Source organism: Periplaneta americana, chromosome 2 (assembly GCF_040183065.1).
Source record: "Periplaneta americana isolate PAMFEO1 chromosome 2, P.americana_PAMFEO1_priV1, whole genome shotgun sequence".
NCBI classification, from domain to species: domain Eukaryota; kingdom Metazoa; phylum Arthropoda; class Insecta; order Blattodea; family Blattidae; genus Periplaneta; species Periplaneta americana.
The window spans coordinates 216,410,605-216,430,876 of record NC_091118.1 but is presented as its reverse complement, the minus strand read 5'-3'; the positions used below and the strand labels follow the sequence as shown (position 1 = coordinate 216,430,876).

General features: G+C 35.1%; 2 protein-coding genes across 3 annotated transcripts in view; one reads left to right on the top strand and one right to left on the bottom strand.

Annotated features, from left to right (window-relative positions):
• LOC138695124 (uncharacterized) overlaps window positions 1-18,596 on the top strand; it is a 293,372-nt gene extending 274,776 nt beyond the window's left edge. For both annotated transcript variants that reach the window (XM_069819546.1, XM_069819544.1), the window contains one exon: window positions 5,953-18,596. In XM_069819546.1, coding sequence (XP_069675647.1) covers window positions 5,953-6,135 — 183 coding nt within the window. In that variant the 3' untranslated portion in view covers window positions 6,136-18,596. The remainder of the gene's footprint in view (window positions 1-5,952) is intronic.
• The window catches only part of LOC138695123 (uncharacterized), a 54,144-nt gene continuing 35,408 nt past the window's right edge, over window positions 1,537-20,272 (bottom strand). Inside the window, exon 2 of the mRNA XM_069819542.1 lies at window positions 1,537-2,028. The gene's annotated coding sequence lies outside the window, so the exon portion shown is untranslated. The remainder of the gene's footprint in view (window positions 2,029-20,272) is intronic.

The following is a 20,272-nucleotide window of genomic DNA, read 5'->3' as shown; positions in this document are numbered from 1 at the left end:
CACAGTTACAGTACCGGTATTCATTTCATCAGTAGTATTCTATATAATTGTGATTGTGTTATAATATATTATAGGCCTATCTAATGCTACACTCGCACAAGGCACGTCAGATGTAATAAAATAATTTTGTACAGCATTTGCACTATGAAAATTAACAGCTCTGAGTAAGCTCCACGGTAAAACACTAATTTCTACTTCATTTTTATTGTATTTTTGGTCCAGAACAAAATACTTGTCTTTTACGACAACATGAGGTTACAAAAGTTGTGTATAAACATTTTCACTTACCATTACATTTCAGTTCAGTGAAAGGAAGTATTTCAACATTGTAACTACTTCACAATTCAATAATATAACTTAACAAATGTCTATCTAATTAATATGCAAACATTATTATACAGTATTCAATTTATCATTATGAACATTATCTTTCACTTTCCTCTATTAAGAATGTTATTTTGCCAGGTGACACATTCAGCATCTGAAACTAAATAATCAACTAATTTGTCTCTCAGTTCAAGTAATGGAACGGAGAAAAATTCTCTTCGGCACCGGGATTTGAACCCGGGTTTTCAGCTCTACGTGCTGATGCTTTATCCACTAAGCCACACCGGATACCGATCCCGGTGTCGGACAGAAGCATCAGCACGTAGAGCTGAAAACCTGGGTTCAAATCCCGGTGCTGGAGAGAATTTTTCTCCGTTCCATTACGCTTTCATTCTGTCCGACACCGGGATGGGTATCCGGTGTGGCTTAGTGGATAAAGCATCAGCACGTAGAGCTGAAAACCCGGGTTCAAGTCCTGGTGCCGGAGAGAATTTTTCTCCGTTCCATTACTCTTTCATCTTATGATGACACAGAATATCTGCATGGAAATATCATATGTACTTCGGTACATTAAAATAATATATAAGCACAATGTAGCTTTAGCTATAGCTTCTGTTGTTTGTACAGATCAAGATAAGGACTGTCTGTACACTCTTCACTGGCTTGCAAGAATACCAAAACTATTTTCGATCGTTCTTCTTGCCCTCGATAGTCTATAATTGAAAATGTTTTTTTTACCCAAATATTTACCTGGGCATGGCCTCATCATGTATTCCCTTAATGGAAAATCCTCGTCTTCTACGAAGAAATGGGGCATTGTTATGTCACTACAGCTCATGCATTATGTCCAGGCACTCCTCCACTCTTCCTACAGAGTTGCGCAGGAGATTGGATGAGTCTATTTACGAATTATAGGAGAATGGATTAGCCTTTGCCTTGAACTCGGTAGACATACACCCGACCTTCCCTTCTACTCCTACCCCTTCCACGGAAACGTTGTTTCCCTACTGTGCATTGCGAATATCTTGACAGAATGCATGAGCTCTACTAGGAAGTATAGAAGAAGCAATGGTAAAGTACGCTGTTCTAATGCACGTCCCATGACCTTATTTTAGCCTAAATATTCCTGCATTGTTTTCTGATCCACATGCACCTAGGCCCTATATCAGCCCAAATGAACTTGTAATCTGAGTAACAACATGCCAGCAACACTAAACTAAAATGTTGTTTAAAATTATTGTAAAGGTTCCCGAATGGGGTGGACATTTAATTTCAACACGCTTTCCGTCAATTGCCCCTAGAGTTTTAGGGAAGTTTCATTTTCTGAAAAATCTTTTGCTGATTGTTATTCATTCTTCATATAATGATGGTTTAAGTACAAAGGGCAGAATACTTCCCAAATTGTTTGAGAAATCTACACTTGAAATACCAACTCTAAATTCCCAGCTTAAATTTAGAAATGACCCTCCATGTGCCAAATATTTAAGTGTCATTGCTAAGCAAAGTTCTGGACACAAAAATTCCCCGGCGACTTCGCTTCAACAGTTTAGGATTCACAAGTGATAATAGTTTATTGAATATTAATGTGGTTCCATCCGTGTGTACTTGAACATTTCCTGGTCATTTACTTCCATGTGTTGAACTATGGTAGCAAAAGCACCATGCTGATTTCGTTCTTTGTTTATTGGGCGAATCCCCCATCTGGAATATAAACAATACTAAATCATATACAGTTAATATAAATATATGGCTAAACTAGTGCTTATAGTAAGTTACAGTATGTGCAGGGCCACTGACAGAATTTATGGGCCCCTATGCAATACTGTACTCAGACCCCCGTTGAAAAAAGTAACAATTACAAGTTACCAGTTATTCTAACCATAATAATTATTTGCAAAATAAATAAGAGATAACCCCATACATAGATACGAACTTAAAAATATACACTTTTATTACATTGAAAACTTTTAGCAAAACTTCACATTAGCACAATATAGCCTATTATATTCATAAAACATTATTCCTAAACAGCTGTAATTTCTAACTTGCAGTCCGACATCAACAAACAACTCTCCTTGAATTCACTGATGCAGAATCATCAATTATATCACCAAAATTTAAAGACCTAGCAAGATCGTTCTCCAGACTAAGGAGGCCAAGGTCACTCAGACGTTCTTGACACAGTGTTTATCTGAATAGAATTTTTATTTCCTTCATTTTACTGAAAGATCTTTCAGCATCAGCAACTGGCACATGAATTTTATAGAATATTGTAATGGTTATACAAATATTTGGAAATCAACTGTACAGTTTTAATTTCCTCAGACTATTTAGGAGATTCATAGGTTTCAGTGGGGCTGGCCCTAAATTAGAGGCCTGAATTGATTTTAAATATTTCAGCTCATCATGTTCTCATTGTTAATGTCGCCATAATATTTTTCACGCAGTCTAGCACTCATATTAATATCTTCCAATTTTTTCTTTCTGTCCTTATGCTTCTCAGGTCCCGACTTATGCCTGTACTTGTCCATTGTGCAGTTAAACTATAACCGGTAATACTAATAAACAGAATTCACTAGACAAACGACAACGAAAGTTTCGACACGAAACATACAATGTACTGAAAAGGAAACGTATCCTGCGACTTTGGTTTGGGAGACTCCACTAACATATTGCTGTGGGCCAGCGGTTGGTAGTTAAAAAGGACAAGCCAATAAATAATTGAACGTGTTCGGTACAAGTGACGGGAAGATAGTTCAGGCAAATGTAGGGGCCCTCAATTGTCATGTCGATGAATGTTAATGCGGGAAACCGATATTCTATTATATAAAAGTCAAATATTTATATATGAAGTGGTAATTTGTATTAATTCTACTATTGTTGAGTTAATATGTCAAATTTATGTAACAAATGTTCTTACAAAATTTTATAGTACCCATATGTATCTACGAATAATTATTCATGATATTAAAAAGTAATCAGACTCACTTAATCTGACGGGCCTTTACTGCTCACGGGCCCATATGCACTCTCCCTCTTTGCTCCCTCTTCTCGGCGGCCCTGAATTTATGTGTAACAAGTATAACATGATACACACAAAATAAAGTACCGGTAAATAATGATAAATATATTTTTTGTTAAGAAAAAATTCAGGGTATGCGACACATCACCCACACCCATGCACGCTACGCCCCTGGTAGCGCTACTTCCGGTTTATTATGGGAAATGGTACTACCACCAACCGATTCTTTACATAGGTTCTGGTTATCAAAATTTTTTTATGAACAACCAATATCATATAGGTTTTGAGAAAAAAGGCTCATACAGGTGGTCTGAAACACCCGGTACGTGGAATTATCACTGCATGAACACATGGATTCATTCACAGAACAACGCTTAACGTTAATATAGGGGTGTAGTATTATGTGACAGATTAGATTAGGTTTGATTAGGTGTGTATTATGTGACAGGTTAGATTAGATTTGATTAGGTGTATAGTATTATCTGAGAGGTTAGGTTTGGTTTGATTAGGTGTGTAGTATTATCTACGTTGGTGACACTGAAACCAACTGTCGCATTAAGGAAATATGACTGTATACTTCATTCACGCACGACGATTTTCGTACATAAGTAAGGTACGTATTTAGGGTGGGTTGGGTGGATATACAGCTCTCCCAGTAATCACATCAATTTATAATAATCAATACTATAAATCCAAGGCATTTTCAAGGTATTGTTGCAAGTTCCTATAGTGGCCGGGACATAAGTATCCTTCAACTAAATAAATTCCTGTTCTAGGTTATGCTTTTCGAGCATGTTTAAATTAAAATGCGCAGTACAAATTCATTGTGTTAACAAAAAAATGTTTATTGTGATATCAGGGATGATAACTAATCTATTTTGACATGGGAGGAGTGCAGCCTTAGGGTTCATATTCGTTAAAAGTTATTTAATATCTCTCTAATATACTGTAGCCAAACTTCATTGTTTAATCTTATCATTGTGTCTCATTCATTTTTGATTTCCATTCAGCAGACCACACATTCTGCATCAATGGGTAGCTGCAGTTAAAAGGTAAAAGTGGACTCCCACAAAAAACAGTTCTTTTGTGTAGTGAACATTTCACAAAAGAAAGTTACGAAGCTCAGCTGTCATCAAGTAGATGGTACTTAAAGGAAGATGCAGTGCACGAGTTATTTAAGGGGAGAAGATGGTATTTTTTAAAACTATTTTCCTATTTGGTGTAAAATATTAATTTTTTGTGTGTAGAGAGCTCATAGCTGTAGCAACTCACCCAAATATAAATATTTTGAAAAAAAAAAATCGGGGGGGGGGGCCCAAATTTGAAAAAAAATATATCCAATGCAGGATTGTACTAAAACCGATATATCTAAACCGTTTTTAAAGATAGATTCAAACGGTTTTTTGCAATGTATTTGCAAAAGCATGTTCTACAAACTGTCTGTAACAGAATTTTGATATTAGTCCCTACGTTTGTAAAATAAACAATTAAAATTTAATAACAATTTTCTGATTTCCTTTCTTGCAAACAAACGGACGTAATTTTAAAATGAAATAAATTAACAAAATTCTGTTACAGAGAAAAGTTTCCTAATCATCTAAAGAATATGTGTTATAAATTTGAAAAAAATATACCCAATGCAGGATTGTATTAAAACCGATATATCTAAACCGTTTTTAAAGATAGATTCAAACTGTTTTTTGCAATGTATTTGCAAAAGCATGTTCTACAAACTGTCTGTAACAGAATTTTGATATTAGTCCCTACGTTTGTAAAATAAACAATTAAAATTCAATAACAATTTTCTGATTTCCTTTCTTGTAAACAAACGGACGTAATTTTAAAATGAAATAAATTAACAAAATTCTGTTACAGAGAAAAGTTTCCTAATCATCTAAAGAATATGTGTTATAAATTTCATGCATGTATCTTTAATAGTTCAGAAATTATATCCATTTTTGTCTGGCAATGTAGCAAAAAAAAAAAAAATGAAGTTACTGGAAACCGATAAAAGCGGGCGTGTGATTTAAAAATCCATAAAGCAGGAAGTTTAAAAAGGACGTCTCAACATCCGATAAGGGCACAAATACCCACAATGTGTTATGCTATGCATTCCACACATATCAAAGAGTATTTTAAGGAAAAAAATTTTTTTTTTTTTTGAAAATTTAATTTACCGGAAACAACAATAAAAGTTGGCGAGTGATTTAAAAATCCATAATGCAGGAAGTTTAAAAATGGCGACTCAACATGCGATAAGGGCACAAATACCCGCAAAATGTTATGCTATGCATTCCACACATATCACGAGTATCTTAAAGACTTTTTTCTTAATTTACTCATTTTTCACCAAAAAATACCATCCTCTCCCCTTAACTATCCATAACGAATGCATAAAGTTGTAAAAAGGAGAAGGCCTCTTATTCGGAATACTTCAGTTGTACCAGAGAAGATAAATACCTTTCTCATTGTTCTTACGTTTTTATATAGCCTAATGCAACAGTCTTGTTATTTTGAGTATTGGCTCTTCATGAAGGTTAGAGAGAGTCTCATAGCCTACTGTTACATAACATTGCTCACATCAAATTTTTTTTATATTACAGAAATTAAGAACTATCCAGGACTCAGTACATTCTAACTCAAATCATGAAAATGATGCCAGTTCATCAGACACACTAACAATGTCAAGTGACAGACCACCTACAGCTGCACCAGAAAGCCCCAAGAAACAGATTGAAAAGAAAAGTGAAGACACAGCAGCAAAAATTGCAATGCAAGAATGTTAGGATTACAACAATGAAGGAACTACTTAAAGAACTAAAGAGTAAGACTAACACTGCACCTGAAGTAAATATTGTTACATAATTATTTTAGTGAATTTCCATTAAAACTATTACAAAATGAAGTCATAATAAAGATGTAAAAAAGAATGGTGTCAGGTACACTGAAGCTATCAAGCAATTTCTCTTACTCTTTTACTCTTTATTTTTATTCACCTAAAGCTTGTAGATAAGTTATGTTAGAACTATGTTTAAATTGCCTCACCCAAATAGACTGAATAGTTACTTATCTAAATTTAAATGTGAGCCAGGTTTCATAAATGAGGTGTGTGAATATATGAAAGCTAATATTTCAGAAAAACCATGGCTTAAAGACTGCACACTTATAATTGATTATTGATTCTATGTCACTGAGAAAACAAATTCATTGGGACACTACACATTCGCGGTACTCTGGTTATGTTGAATTAGCTGGACTTGTAGACGAGAAAGATGTATTAGCTACAGAAGCATTGGTGTTTATGACAATTTCGATTAAACATAATTTTAAATGTCCTGTTGCATATTTTTTTTACTGACAAAGTAAATTCTAATGTCCAGGCACAGATTTTGAATATATGCTTAACTAAATTGCATGTAATAGATATTAAAATATGATCAATTACTTGTGATGGTTTATATGCCAATATCACCACCCTCACTGCTTTAGGATGCAATTTTTCTGCCCATGACTTGAAATGTTACTTTGTACATCCAAACATGGGTAAGGTTTGACTCTTGTCATATAGCAAAATTAGGTAAGGGTTGTTTAGCAGAGAAGTCCTCTTTGACGTGAGAGAAAGGTTCAATATAAATAATTGATTAAAAGGCGATCTTACTCGTGTTAATTATGTAAGCATGTGTGGCTTACAGCTGCTTCGGTGTTACTTGACACCATCCTCAGAGCCTACTAGATCTCGGTGCTACCTCAACTTCGCTGCCTGTTGTGTGGGTGCATTCGTGTGATGAAGAGTTGTGTCAAATAGTGTGTGTGTTCTGAAATTGATTTGTGTGTTGAGAATTTGATTAGGGTGTGTTTTAGTGTGTCTGTATATTTCATATTGTTCTAGTGTGTTGAGTTTTTGGTTTTTGGGTTGTATGTATAGGATTTCCATGTCTGTATTTATGTTATTGTATGTGTGGTTAGCATTAGTTATGTGTTCGGCATATGCAGATGTATTGTGTCCTCTGGTTATTGCTTTAATGTGTTCTTTGTGTCGAGTTTGGAATGATCTGCCTGTGTGTCCAATGTAGAAACTGTCGCAACTATTGCATGTGAGTTTGTATACGCCTGTGTGGTTGTATTTATTTGTTTGTGTTGTTTGTGTGTTGAGATGTCTTTTTAGTGTGTTTTCTTTTCTGTATGCTATGTTGTATTTTTGTTTTCTGAATGAGGATGCGATCTTGTGTGTGTTTTTGTTTTCATATGTTAGTGTGATGTATTTCTTGTGTTCTCGTGTTTGTGTTGTGTTTTGTGTTTGTTGAGTTTTTATTTTGTCTTCCTTATAATGTTTATTAGGTTTGGGTTGTAACTATTTTCTTGTGCTATGTATTTGATTGTGTTCACTTCTTCATTGATGAAGAGTTGTGTCAAATAGTGTGTGTGTTCTGAAATTGATTTGTGTGTTGAGAATTTGATTAGGGTGTGTTTTAGTGTGTCTGTATATTTCATATTGTTCTAGTGTGTTGAGTTTTTGGTTTTTGGGTTGTATGTATAGGATTTCCATGTCTGTATTTATGTTATTGTATGTGTGGTTAGCATTAGTTATGTGTTCGGCATATGTAGATGTATTGTGTCCTCTGGTTATTGCTTTAATGTGTTCTTTGTGTCGAGTTTGGAATGATTTGCCTGTGTGTCCAATGTAGAAACTGTCGCAACTATTGCATGTGAGTTTGTATACGCCTGTGTGGTTGTATTTATTTGTTTGTGTTGTTTGTGTGTTGAGATGTCTTTTTAGTGTGTTTTCTTTTCTGTATGCTATGTTGTATTTTTGTTTTCTGAATGAGGATGCGATCTTGTGTGTGTTTTTGTTTTCATATGTTAGTGTGATGTATTTCTTGTGTTCTCGTGTTTGTGTTGTGTTTTGTGTTTGTTGAGTTTTTATTTTGTCTTCCTTATAATGTTTATTAGGTTTGGATTGTAACTATTTTCTTGTGCTATGTATTTGATTGTGTTCACTTCTTCATTGTAGTGTTGTTGGCTCATGGGTATGTTGAGTAATCTGTGTACCTTTGTCCTGAATGCAGAATGTTTGTGTTGTGTGGGGTCATTATGAATTTACATGAGATACAAGAGTAGAAAGGGTTAAAATTTGCTAATAAACTCTCAGGCGCCCATGTAAACTGGAGAAATCAGAATGTTAGATTAGCTGTGCAAACTTTTAAGTCCTACCGTCGCTGATGCTATTGATTACACTGGCCAACACACATTTTGGTGCCTCCAATGTCCGACCTGTTCCTAAGTATATTCAACTCGCTGATTCCAAAAATGGCACCAGTTTTTCCCTATCAGCTCTAGTTCTTGAGATACAGCATAAATGCCATGTACCTCTATTCACTCTAGTCGGTCGTCAAAATTCAATATATTTTGTGGTATTGTTTTAATTAATCTCTTTGTAGCATAACAGAAACAGATTAAAAATTATAATAAACGTGAAATACACTAAATTTAATCATTTGAAACGAAAAGCACGAGTTTCAGATACAAATATTCCAATCATTCAATACAGAAGTGGCTCCTTTTGTAGTAGGACTTGCAAGTGTGGGATCTGCCAGGACAATCATGCATAATGTTCCAACAGTAATCTGTCATCATGTGTGCATCCCGTCTTCCTTGGTATCTGTCTCCTATTGTTTTTATTTATTAGTGAAATCTTTCACCCGGTTCTTCGCTTAAGTCACCAAGATTCTCTGGAAAATGATCTAAGTGAATGTGCAGAATATGAACTTTAATGCTCATTTTACATTCAAGTCTGTTGAAATGAAAGAACATCTCTTCTAATTTAGTATAGTTGCCTGCTTGTTGCCAAGTAAGTTTTCACAAGAACAAATAAAGATCAGGCACAAGATTAGATTTCATTAATTGATTCTATGAAATGTGGTCATTTATGAGCTATCTGATCGTTGACCATCGAAAATTTATGCTTCAATTTTTCCGTCGTAAGTCCAGGCATTTTATGCTTTATGTATTCAAAACACGAAACATTTTTATTCACAGCCTTTAATTTTTATTTTATGTGTAATGGTGACAGAATGATTCTGTTTCGCGCTATCAAAGGTGCATTTATAACAATGTACTCTCTAACCACAATATCTTTCCTTGGAAGCCAATCCTTTTTTATCCAATGAATATGTTTGGCCCTACTGTCCCAAAGGCATAGAAAGTAAGGATATTCTGACTAGCCACTTCATTGACTAAGAAGAAAATGAACCATCTTCAAGTCTGCATAGATTCTTGTGGTAATTTACTTATTTATTTATTCTTAATTAGCTAGTGAATACAAAACTTTTCACATTTAATACAGTTATAACAAAGTCAAGCATAATACAAATTGTATCAATTAATTTTTGTTCTTAATTTCGAGATTTTCCTAACACATTGTAAGATGTATTTGTGATTTTATAGCACCGTCAAACGGGGTGATACCGAAAATTAGTGGCTTTTTGTGTTTCAGTGTTGGTAGAAGCTTGCTGCTGAGACTTTCTCTTTCATTTCCAATATATTTGTAATATTTATTACATTACTCTACATGCTTCTGCATTCAAAAGTCAGAGTTATTACATTCACTGCTCAGACATTATCAGTAAACAGTGAAGCTAATGAATTTTTCGTACTGAATACGTCGCTATTGTACAAAACATTTTTCGTATACTGTGGGAAATGTCATATTACAATTTCTTACGCTTGTGGAGTGTCGCCTTCGTGGATCTATGATCTTCCATGGAGCAGTTTCCCTGTTTCTCCAGATATTCCTCTATCTTCAGGTTATCCGTGCTCTCAACTACCACAGAATGCCAGAGTTTCTGGAACTCATCGTCCACAGGCAGAGCTGCTGTCTTGTTTGTGAAGAACACAATCTTCTTCTTGTCAATCGGTCGCGAGATGTATAATGATCTCATTCTGCAGAGCCTTGAGGGTTTTATTACAATGTGGCAAAGATTCCTGAACGTCTTCCAACAGAATTCCTTCAAGACTCTTCAAGTCTTGTTGCGTCAACAAACGCAGTTGATTCCGGTAGTAGGCCAATATTTTGAATTTTAAAAATAAAATATTTCCTCCAAAGCCAGTGTTTGAGGGAATGTCCCCATAACACTGGCAGCATTCCCACGCTGGATAGCAATAGCGATTCTTTGTCTCAAGAAATCAGTCGACCTGGAATCTCCATTGAACGCTTGCAACTTTTTCCCGATGTCTGAAACCAGCATTTTAGCCTCTGAGCACCAAGGTCCCAACGTCTCAACAACAAAAACAGAACAAGTATCTGTCCTGGAGATCCCGATACTTATTCCTTTTGATGGTCACTGCGGATGTTGTAGCAGAACCAGCAACTTTGGAGGTGGCAGGCAAATGGGATGGTGCTAAAGTGTCAACACAAGCGGCATCCTGTAGCAGAGATTTTCCATGAGACCAGGGTATCAAGGTCAATCCATCTGGTCTTTTTCCATCAGATAGGCAGATTCCAATAGGTTCCAGGATTGATGGAAAATCAGCAGAGACAAGTGCCCTTTTAATGATGTCATTTAATTGAAAGTGCCTGGAAAATCTCCCGGTATTTTTGGGGCAACTTAAGCCATGGTGACCATAGGGGTCAACAGTGGCTCCACAAAGACATTTATGTGGGAAACAAATCTTGGACCCGAGTCTTAAGGCGACAGCAATTTTAAAGGACATATTGTCCATTAATGTGCCTATATTGGAAGATGGTATTGTCTGAAGCCAAGACCCTGATTCCTTCTGTCGTATTGCATGGTATCTAGCTTGATCGACCTCAGATGATGACGACGCTAGTAGAGCCTGGTAGATATCAGAGGCATGGATGTGGTCCCATTGTTTCTGAATATCACGAGAAGCTGGGAGGTTGTTGTTTCCTGTAATGCTGAACCATTTCTCCAAAGCCTCATTCACATAACAGATCCTGATTTCATCACCTTAATTGAGAGAATGGACTTGACGAAATCAAGGACTCCATATGCAGAAGCCAAGAAAGCATGAGACAAACATCACTCACATTCCGGATTCCAATACCTCCAAAGGCAATAGGCAGAGTGGCTAAAATCCAATTGTTATCTTCAAGACGTATACTGAGAATCGATTCCAGACAGTTTCTCAGTAGATCATCAGTCTCTTGAAGTAGGGATGGAAAAAGCCATGATGGGGTGGTGCGAAGAAAATATGTTAATTTAGGAATTAAATAACAGTTCTTTAAGAGAAAGTACGCTGTATGTGTGGAAAGAGATTGCAGACCATCAAACAGTTGCTTCATAATTTCAAGCTTTTCACGCATACTTGACTCTACAGTGGGAAGAAAAATGGGAGATCCAAGGAGAGTCAAATTAGATCGAGATACTACCTTAATCCCTGGAGCTATATTATTGAATGCGGACACTACAGTATCGTCTTGTGTAGAGCATAAGTATAATTCGCATTTTTCAGGATTAATCTCCAACCCAATGGATCTACAGGAATCTATAAGTTTTTCAAGATCGGAAAGGACCATATCTGGATCCCCTCCCAAAGAACCGTCATCCAGGTAAAAGAGGTTCAAGGTACTATTCAAATGGGTAATGACAGAATTCAGGGTTAGACTAAATAGCAGTGGACCTATCGGATCACCTTGTTGGACTCCAGCCTGCGATGAAATGATGTCAGAATTGTAATACAGGTTAGAAGGGGTTTCTATACGCTTGCCACAAGAATGCATAGAGTTGAGGGATCTTGCTCTTAACAAGTTCAAGCATTGTGTCTCTTTCAAGGCAATTAAATGCATTTCTAAAATCGATCTTAAGAAGAACATTTTGACTGCCTTCGTTCTGATTTAGAAATGAACGTACCGAGTGAATGATGGCTTCACATCCTTCACTGGTGCCAAAACCAAGCTGCTGAGGGCGCAAATGTTTACTAACTTTCTCCTTAACAGAAGTGCAAGCTAACTTAGCTGATAATCTGCGAAAGGTATTCCAACTGTGATTGGACGTATCCCGCCATTTTTCTTTTTGATGGCAATTAAAGATGCTCCATATAAAAGAGGACAGATTTCAGGATTAACTTTACCAGCCAACATTAGATTACATAATCTAGTAATAGCATTTAGGAGTCTCCTACCAAAATCTCCAGCAGATTTGGATGTGAGATCTTTTAAATGTTGGGGACGAATCCCATCAATACCAGATGCAGAGCCATTAGGAAAGGTTTTTATTCCTTGCAAAACCATATCTTGAGATACAGACAAACACACTTCATCGGTGGTAGGAGGATCTGGAAATGCCAAGGGCCGTGATGGTGGAGGGTGTTTTTGTACTAAAGCCTCTTGTGTAACTCGTGAAGCACGAGCTACTCCTGAATCAGAAGATAGAATTCGAACAGCTCCCTTTATATCACTGTCTGCCACTTTAGCTTCAACAATGCGTGACCTAGAAAGTGTAGACTTATTCTTACGGGGAGGAACTTCCAGTGTAAAATCATTAATGTTCTCTTTGATTTTAGACACTAAAGATTTGTCAGAGTTCTTCTTTGATCGAACATGTATCCGAAGGGCGATATATGCAAAAAGCAGAAGCTCTTGCCAACATTCTTCACTATTTTCAGAAATACATTTATCAATAAGTTGAGTCAATTTTTCTGCCGCAAAGCTTCTAGCTCCTTTAGGAATTCTTCTTAAAACTCTTGTATTGAGTTTACAATTAGCAATCTTTTGATGGAAAAACTCAAAAGAAGTATTTTCTGAATTTAACAGAAGGTCGTCAGGAGGTTCATTGGGATGAGCCCTAGCCCAGTGTATTCACAGTCCTTTCAAGCCTTTGTAAGATTTAGCATCACTGCCAGTGCAAATTGGGCATGAGACTAATTCGACATAATTAGGGGCTGAGATATTATGGGTCCCACCTTTTGATGAACAAGATGGACAGAGCCAGGGGGAGTTAGACTCACCAAGGACTTTTACTTCATCACTGCATAAATAGACACAGCTACCATGGAATCAGCACTTACACTCTACACATAAAATTAAATTATATTCTTCACAAGTTCTACGATTATCGCAGAGTAGGCATTTAATGGATTCACTGGCATTCATGAACGAAGATATGAATCAGGTTAAATAAAACAAACATACAGCAATGTGTTGCTAACGAATATCAATAAACTCTTGTAGAATGAAAATGTCAATATTTCATTAACCTACTTAATAGTTCAATTCACGAACACATCCACAATTACAGTTCACAATTAATTATGCCATATAAATTCAAGAGATTAACTTCCTATTCAACATAGGAAGATAGGAAAAGCGTTGCTAACGAAAATAATTAAACACACACGAATGAATAAAATGACCAGATGTCAATAAAATATTTAGTAATTTAAAATATTTGGTAATTTATCTTTTCCAACACTAAAGAGAAGACGTTGTACTCTTCTTTCATCATACTGTAGTGACCGATTGCAATGGAGGTATATTTGTTGCCATTGTTTAAAAGAACACATTTCAAACTACGTTTTGAACTGTCAATTAAAAGAAGTCATTCACTAGGGGTATATTCTGATACACCCATTTTCTTCAAAAGGCCTCTGAAGTTGCTGTAGAATACTATGTTTTTGTCTTCAGTAAAAAAGAAAGAAAGCGGCAAATCTCTTTCTCTCCTTTGGTAAAATATGATTTTCATTCCAGGCTAAAGTACATTCTTTTTCTTTAGTCTGGAGGCCAGCAATTCAGAAGACTCCTTAGAAAGATTTAGTCCCTAATCAGGTCACTCAACTCTTTCTGGTCAAAGCGTTCATATGTGAAGCTGTTTAAAAATCACTGTAGCTGCGCCACTTTCTTTACCTTGTGCTATATCAGATATATAAGATCCATACTCTGAGAACCGTGGTAACTCATGGCAGGGTGGAATTGAGGACCATTTTTGCAAAACTTGCTAAGTGAAAAAACTAAATTTTACAGGAGAGACAAAACACTACTGGGTGTTCATTTCAAAGTGTGTCATGACGTCACTGTTGTTGGGTCACCGATTTGAAGCGAGTTTCAGCTTATATGTTAGAGAAGTTGCCTATTATTTAAGGCGTTCTTCAATCTGAACTTGAGAACGTGTACGGTATAACTTGAACGTCGTAGCAACAGATGGCGGTCTGTACAGTCTGTGTGCTACCATAACCTCTTTCGAACTGTGTTTTTCGCCGGCAAGTCGTACGCAGGGTATTTGTTATCATTGGTTGCATACGGTAACATTCCACAACACAAATCAAATGCTCCGTGTTCATGTTGACCGTCGAAGTTAATGTCAACAAATACGTAAGTAATCGTCTTAACCCTCTCCCCATATCCCGACAGTACGTATTTCCAAACAGTTCACATTCCTGCCACTACTGGCGTTACCGTACGTATCGGTACGTACTCTTCAGAATGAACGCCGTACTTGCTAGGCAACTTCTCTGCCTCTTAGGTTATACACCTCTGCGGAAATGTAGGAAGATTGAATTCTCTAGGCTCATCGGCTAGCCACATGACGGCATACAGCGAGCCATGACACATTTTGAACTGAACACCCAGTATATAAGCAAGTTTTGCTGTATCTCTCACTTATAGCAGAAAGCAAGTTTTGAAAAAACGATCACACTTTGACACATTACAATGAAGAGAAATAACCCAATTTTACTAAGACGCCTTGAACATCATGTAGAGGCCTGCCTTATGTTAACGAATCCATCAAAATCTCAATTTTGAAAATTTTGCAGTTAGCAAGTTTCGCAAAAACGGTCCTCAATTGTAAAAGATGCGAGTAAGACACAGATCTCATAGCTAAAGGTGATCAGGATATGATTATTTCAATTGAGTTCTGTGATATTAGCAATAAAAAATAAGCCATCAAAATGATTTTTTGGTTCCAGGAAAACCATTTAGATGTTTTTACAGATAATTTTGTAAGAAAACAGAATTATGATATAGGTACCGGTATACTATATAATTATTAATTAACAATATCTAAGAAACTAGAGCTGATATGGCCTAGCTAATGTGATTTTCTGAATCAGCACATCAACTAACCCTAAGAAAGGTGTAAAAACCAAGGCACCAAGAAAAAAGTTCTCTTTTTGTTGGCCTGTGTTATTTAAGGATGATTAGTCATGAGTCTTTTCAGGGTTTTGAAGCAACAATTGAATTTATAAGATACAGGGACAGATTGCTCGACATTTTAAATTCCAGGAACCCTTTCTCTTCTTGTTATAAAAGGTTACTATCATTGAATAATGAAAACTATTGGAAAGAATTATTTCATGAATCTAAAATCATTGATGATTGATGGTATTCCACTATTGCCGCATCCAAGAAAAATGTTTGTATTAGGATATATTGTCTGTATCACTTCTATTGAAAACATTGCCATTGGTATTTTGAAAAGACAAGATGATTCTTTAAAATATTTATTAACATATAAATTTTGCCAGGACCACCTTGAATTACTTTTTTCATGCATCCGGGCAAGAGGTGGGAGGAATAATAATCCTAACACGCTCCAATTCAAGTGGGCACTGAGAAAATTATTGTTCAGAAATGCTGTTACTGCTAGTGGTAACTGCCTAAATATGGAGCACTCAAACATAGAGTCAGTGCTGGAGTTTAATAGTAATAACAGAATCTTAACTCAAACTTCTACATCATGTGATCTTAGCAGTGATACAGACATTATCCAGCTTGTAAACAGTTTAGATTCACACACTTTAAGTAGCTTCCAAGAAAATATATTATGTTACATTGCTGGCAGTATACTTAAAAAACTTCTTGAGTAAATTAACTGTGAACACTGTCAGGTAATGTGTGTTAATCAACAAACATTTCAAAGCATCACAATTACACCATGTTGCCTTGCATTTTTCAATTTCATAAATTTGTATCCTATCAAGGAGTGGACTTATAGATCTGTCAGATGATGTGTTTGTGATTGTAGACATGTTGAGAAAGCTTTTCAGATTTACATTATTCAACAGAATATGATAAGTACCATATGTGAAATATTGATAAGTACATTACTGATACTTGCTTTGTCATACAAAAACTGCTGAGTTTAGGTAAGCCTCCATTTACTTCCTTCCATCCTCCTACAGAAGAACTGAGATATGAAAATACCCACGAAATAAAAATTATAAAGGCAGTCATTCAAATGTTTAAGGAGTTAGGTACCCTACAGCTTACAGCAGTAAAATTTTGGAAATATTCAACATTTTTTTCCTCCATTACTATATCTTGTACAATAATAAAAATTAGTATGTGTAAAACACTGTCCTTCTGCTATATGAAAAAATATTTTTATGATTTAAAAAAATATTTACATTTTTTTTTTTTTTTTTTTTTTTTTTTTTTTTTTCAGTTCACTGTGCAGTGATGAAGCGTTTCCCACATAACTAAAAAACTAGCCAACATTCTGTGATGAAATTTTTTGTGTGTATTTATGCATGTCATATCTACAATATGATGCAAGATCATTTCTCTACCTTTGATGGATTGTCTGATAAAAAAAAATCCGTTTAAAAAATGGTCAAATATCAATACTTTCTTCTAACACACAATAAAAAAATATTATTTATTAAGGGATGTAGTTGAAAGAGCAATAAAATAAAAAGAGAGAACATGATCAAGTTAACATGTTTATGAGTTATGAGGGAAACGCTTCATCATTGCGCAGTAAATTGAATTTTGCAAAAAAAAAAAAAAAAAAAAAAATTTAAATCGTGAAAATATTTTTTTTTTTCATATAGCAGAGAACAGTGTTTTACACATACCAATTTTCATTATTGTACAAGATACAGTAATGGAGGAAAAAAATGTTGAATATTTCCAAAACTTTTACTGCTGTAAGCTGTACCTAACCCCTTAAACACTGGCTTAAAACATTTTGCTAAAAAGTTCACATTGAAGGTTGCTAAAGGAAATGCCACCGCCATAAGGAGCAAATTAACAAAACAGATATTGTTCCAACATGTGTATCTTTGTGGAATAATAGCATTTTAACTATATCTATACAGATTTTGTGTTAGATATTAACAAATAAAATGCATTGTGATATTTTGAATAGTATATTTTTCTCCTTATATTGTCTGTGTATTGATTTAATGTAAGGCTATTGTAAAACCCAAATTCCTTTCAAGAATGAGTCCTTATTTAAGTGGATTATAATGTCAAATTGTTTGTAAGATGTATTAAAAATAATTTCTTGATCTTTAAAGATTTTGAAGAGTGTCTAAACTGTATGTGTGAAATATCTCAGAGCAGTTTCAAAATAAATTAACTGATGAAGTATATGTGAAGCTGAATATTGCCCCTCAGACCAGACATGACTAGTCGCACAGTTCTTATGTTACAGTGCTCCATCCAGTTTATCTTATAAGTCTATGGGTTATCCTCACTGTCTACATTCCCTGCCACTTGATAGCACTGAGACATGAATCATTTGCCTCCCTTATCGTAAACTTTCCAGTATTGTTGTTAAAGAGTATATGCTTAAACTGCATGCTGGTGCTATTTCTGTCGCCAACAGAAATATAACACTGCTTTGTGAGACTACAACACTTGAGAGATAGCAACTGATAAGAATGCAGGTCGGTCTTGAACTGATTGAGAGGTAATGCAAGTGTCAGTGTTGCCACACGTATAATATTCTCAATATCACTTTTCATATTATGCATGGTGCCTCGAAAAACCCCACAACACAGTTTGAGGGTTATGCATTTCTTTTAAACAGATTTTTTTGTTTCCCCAAATCGTTGTACTTCGTGACTTAAGGGTTTTCTCAAAAAACCAAGTCAATTGCTTTCGAGTGAGCACACCTAAACTTTTATATTTATATATTTATGCAATAGAGAAGAAAACAAATTATTGTATGAACATCGGAAAGCATTTCAGTGAGATTTTTGTCATGCTCCTGAAGTGGTATGTGAATGTATGTAAGCCACTGAAAATAACACTATTAATTCTAAAATATATGTCTCTCAAAATATTGTTGTTCATGTTCAGAAATGTGTTATTGCGAAATTGTATCTATGTAATCATGTTGCCGATGTAGTATGTTAAGCATTGTAGAAAGAGCAATCTCTTAATTCCTAAAATAATATGTCTCTTAGAATATTATTGTTCATGTCAAACAATGACTTCTCGTGAAATTATACTGTACCTTTCTCTATTCTGTATATAAAATAAAAAATAATGTAATTAATATCATCTGAATTTGTAAGATTTGTAAGATTAGAATTTGTAAGATTTCTAAAGTCATATTAAAAAAAAAAGATATAATACAGTATAAGCAAGCATACAGCAGTCAAGGGGTAAACAAATCTTCCAATTTAAATAATTTAATTATTTAATGAAATTATATATACGTATATAGGCCTATTGATTCTTGGTACGACCGACAGAGAGAAATTTTGACCCACTACGACACCCCAATGGATTCAGACTGGAACAAAGGAATTACCTATTTATCGTCAGCTGTCTGAAGTTCAAGTGAAAACATATATATAGGGTAAAGTTGCCTAATTTCGTGATAGGTTTTTTTTACTGAATATCACAGGATTGCATATCTTGCTAAGAAGTTCACTGGTGCCTCAGAAGTAGGCGAAAGATGCACTATTGCGAGAAAGATGTCTAGCGCTATTGTCGAACGGCAAAGCATTGGCTGACATTTTTTTTATCAATCATAAGAAAACTTTATTATACAATTATGTACAATACAATTGTGCTTAAAAATTATAAATACTGTGCTATAAAAGCACACAAGAAACATGTATGGAGGTTGCAGTCCTGTGACTGTCCTCTGGCAATATGTGAAACAAAACAAAAATGCTAATCTTCAAACAATAGATCTGAGTGTCTTTTTCTTTTTAATCTTCTTATTTGGCGAGGCGGTGGAAGTTGTTCTGGGATGGTATTAAGCAGTTCATTTTGATGGTTAACCATTGAACGATGAAGTCGTATGTAGTAGCTGCGCAGGGTGGATTCAATTGTAGGCACGTTCAAGTCTTTGTGTAGGTTGTCATTGCGGATGTACCAGGGTGCATCCATGATTAGACAAAGGACCCACTTCTGAATAGTCTGAATTCGTCTGATTTGGGAATTGGATGCAGATCCATACCACAGCCATACATCCATATAGGTCTGATCAATGAAATTTTAAAAAAGTATCACGGGATTAGGAGTATCACGGAATTAGGCAACTTTACTCTGCATGAAATTAAGTGAATGTCAGCACAGTTTCAAATCAATGTACAGATCTTATAATTATTTTATATCTGTCTCTGTACAACATCACATTTCCGATGTTGAGGAAAGGATATGACAGATGCTTACGAATAAGATAAGCCACTTGAAATTAAACGGTCACTGATCTGCAGAGATAAAATGTAAGATCTGTAAAACATTGAGTCAACACTTAGTTGGTTATAGGTATCGAGGGATATGGTTTTGTTTTGCTCAACTTCAAGACAATGCTACTCATTTAAAATTTTTGTGACTGTAGCCTTTATATATTTTTGTTTAATTTTACTTTGTTTATACTCATAGTTTGATTTTTTCTATTACCGGTACTTTATTTATACGCTCGTATTTCTGGTGGCGTGGAAGAGAAGGCCTATTGGTGTTAACTATATCAGATCAAATAAATAAATAAATGAAATTAAATAAACTGAAAAAAAATTAAATATATAAAATAACTAAATTATATTAAATAAATAAAATTTAATTAATAAAATAAAATAAACTAAATAAATAAATTAATTAAAAACCAGTTGACGTAACTCACGTGATGAAATTTTTTCTTTTCAGTGCCTGATCTACAACTGTTTTAAATTAAGTTGATCCTGGCAGGCATTTGGCTAAAATGTTTGTTAATTGATATAAGT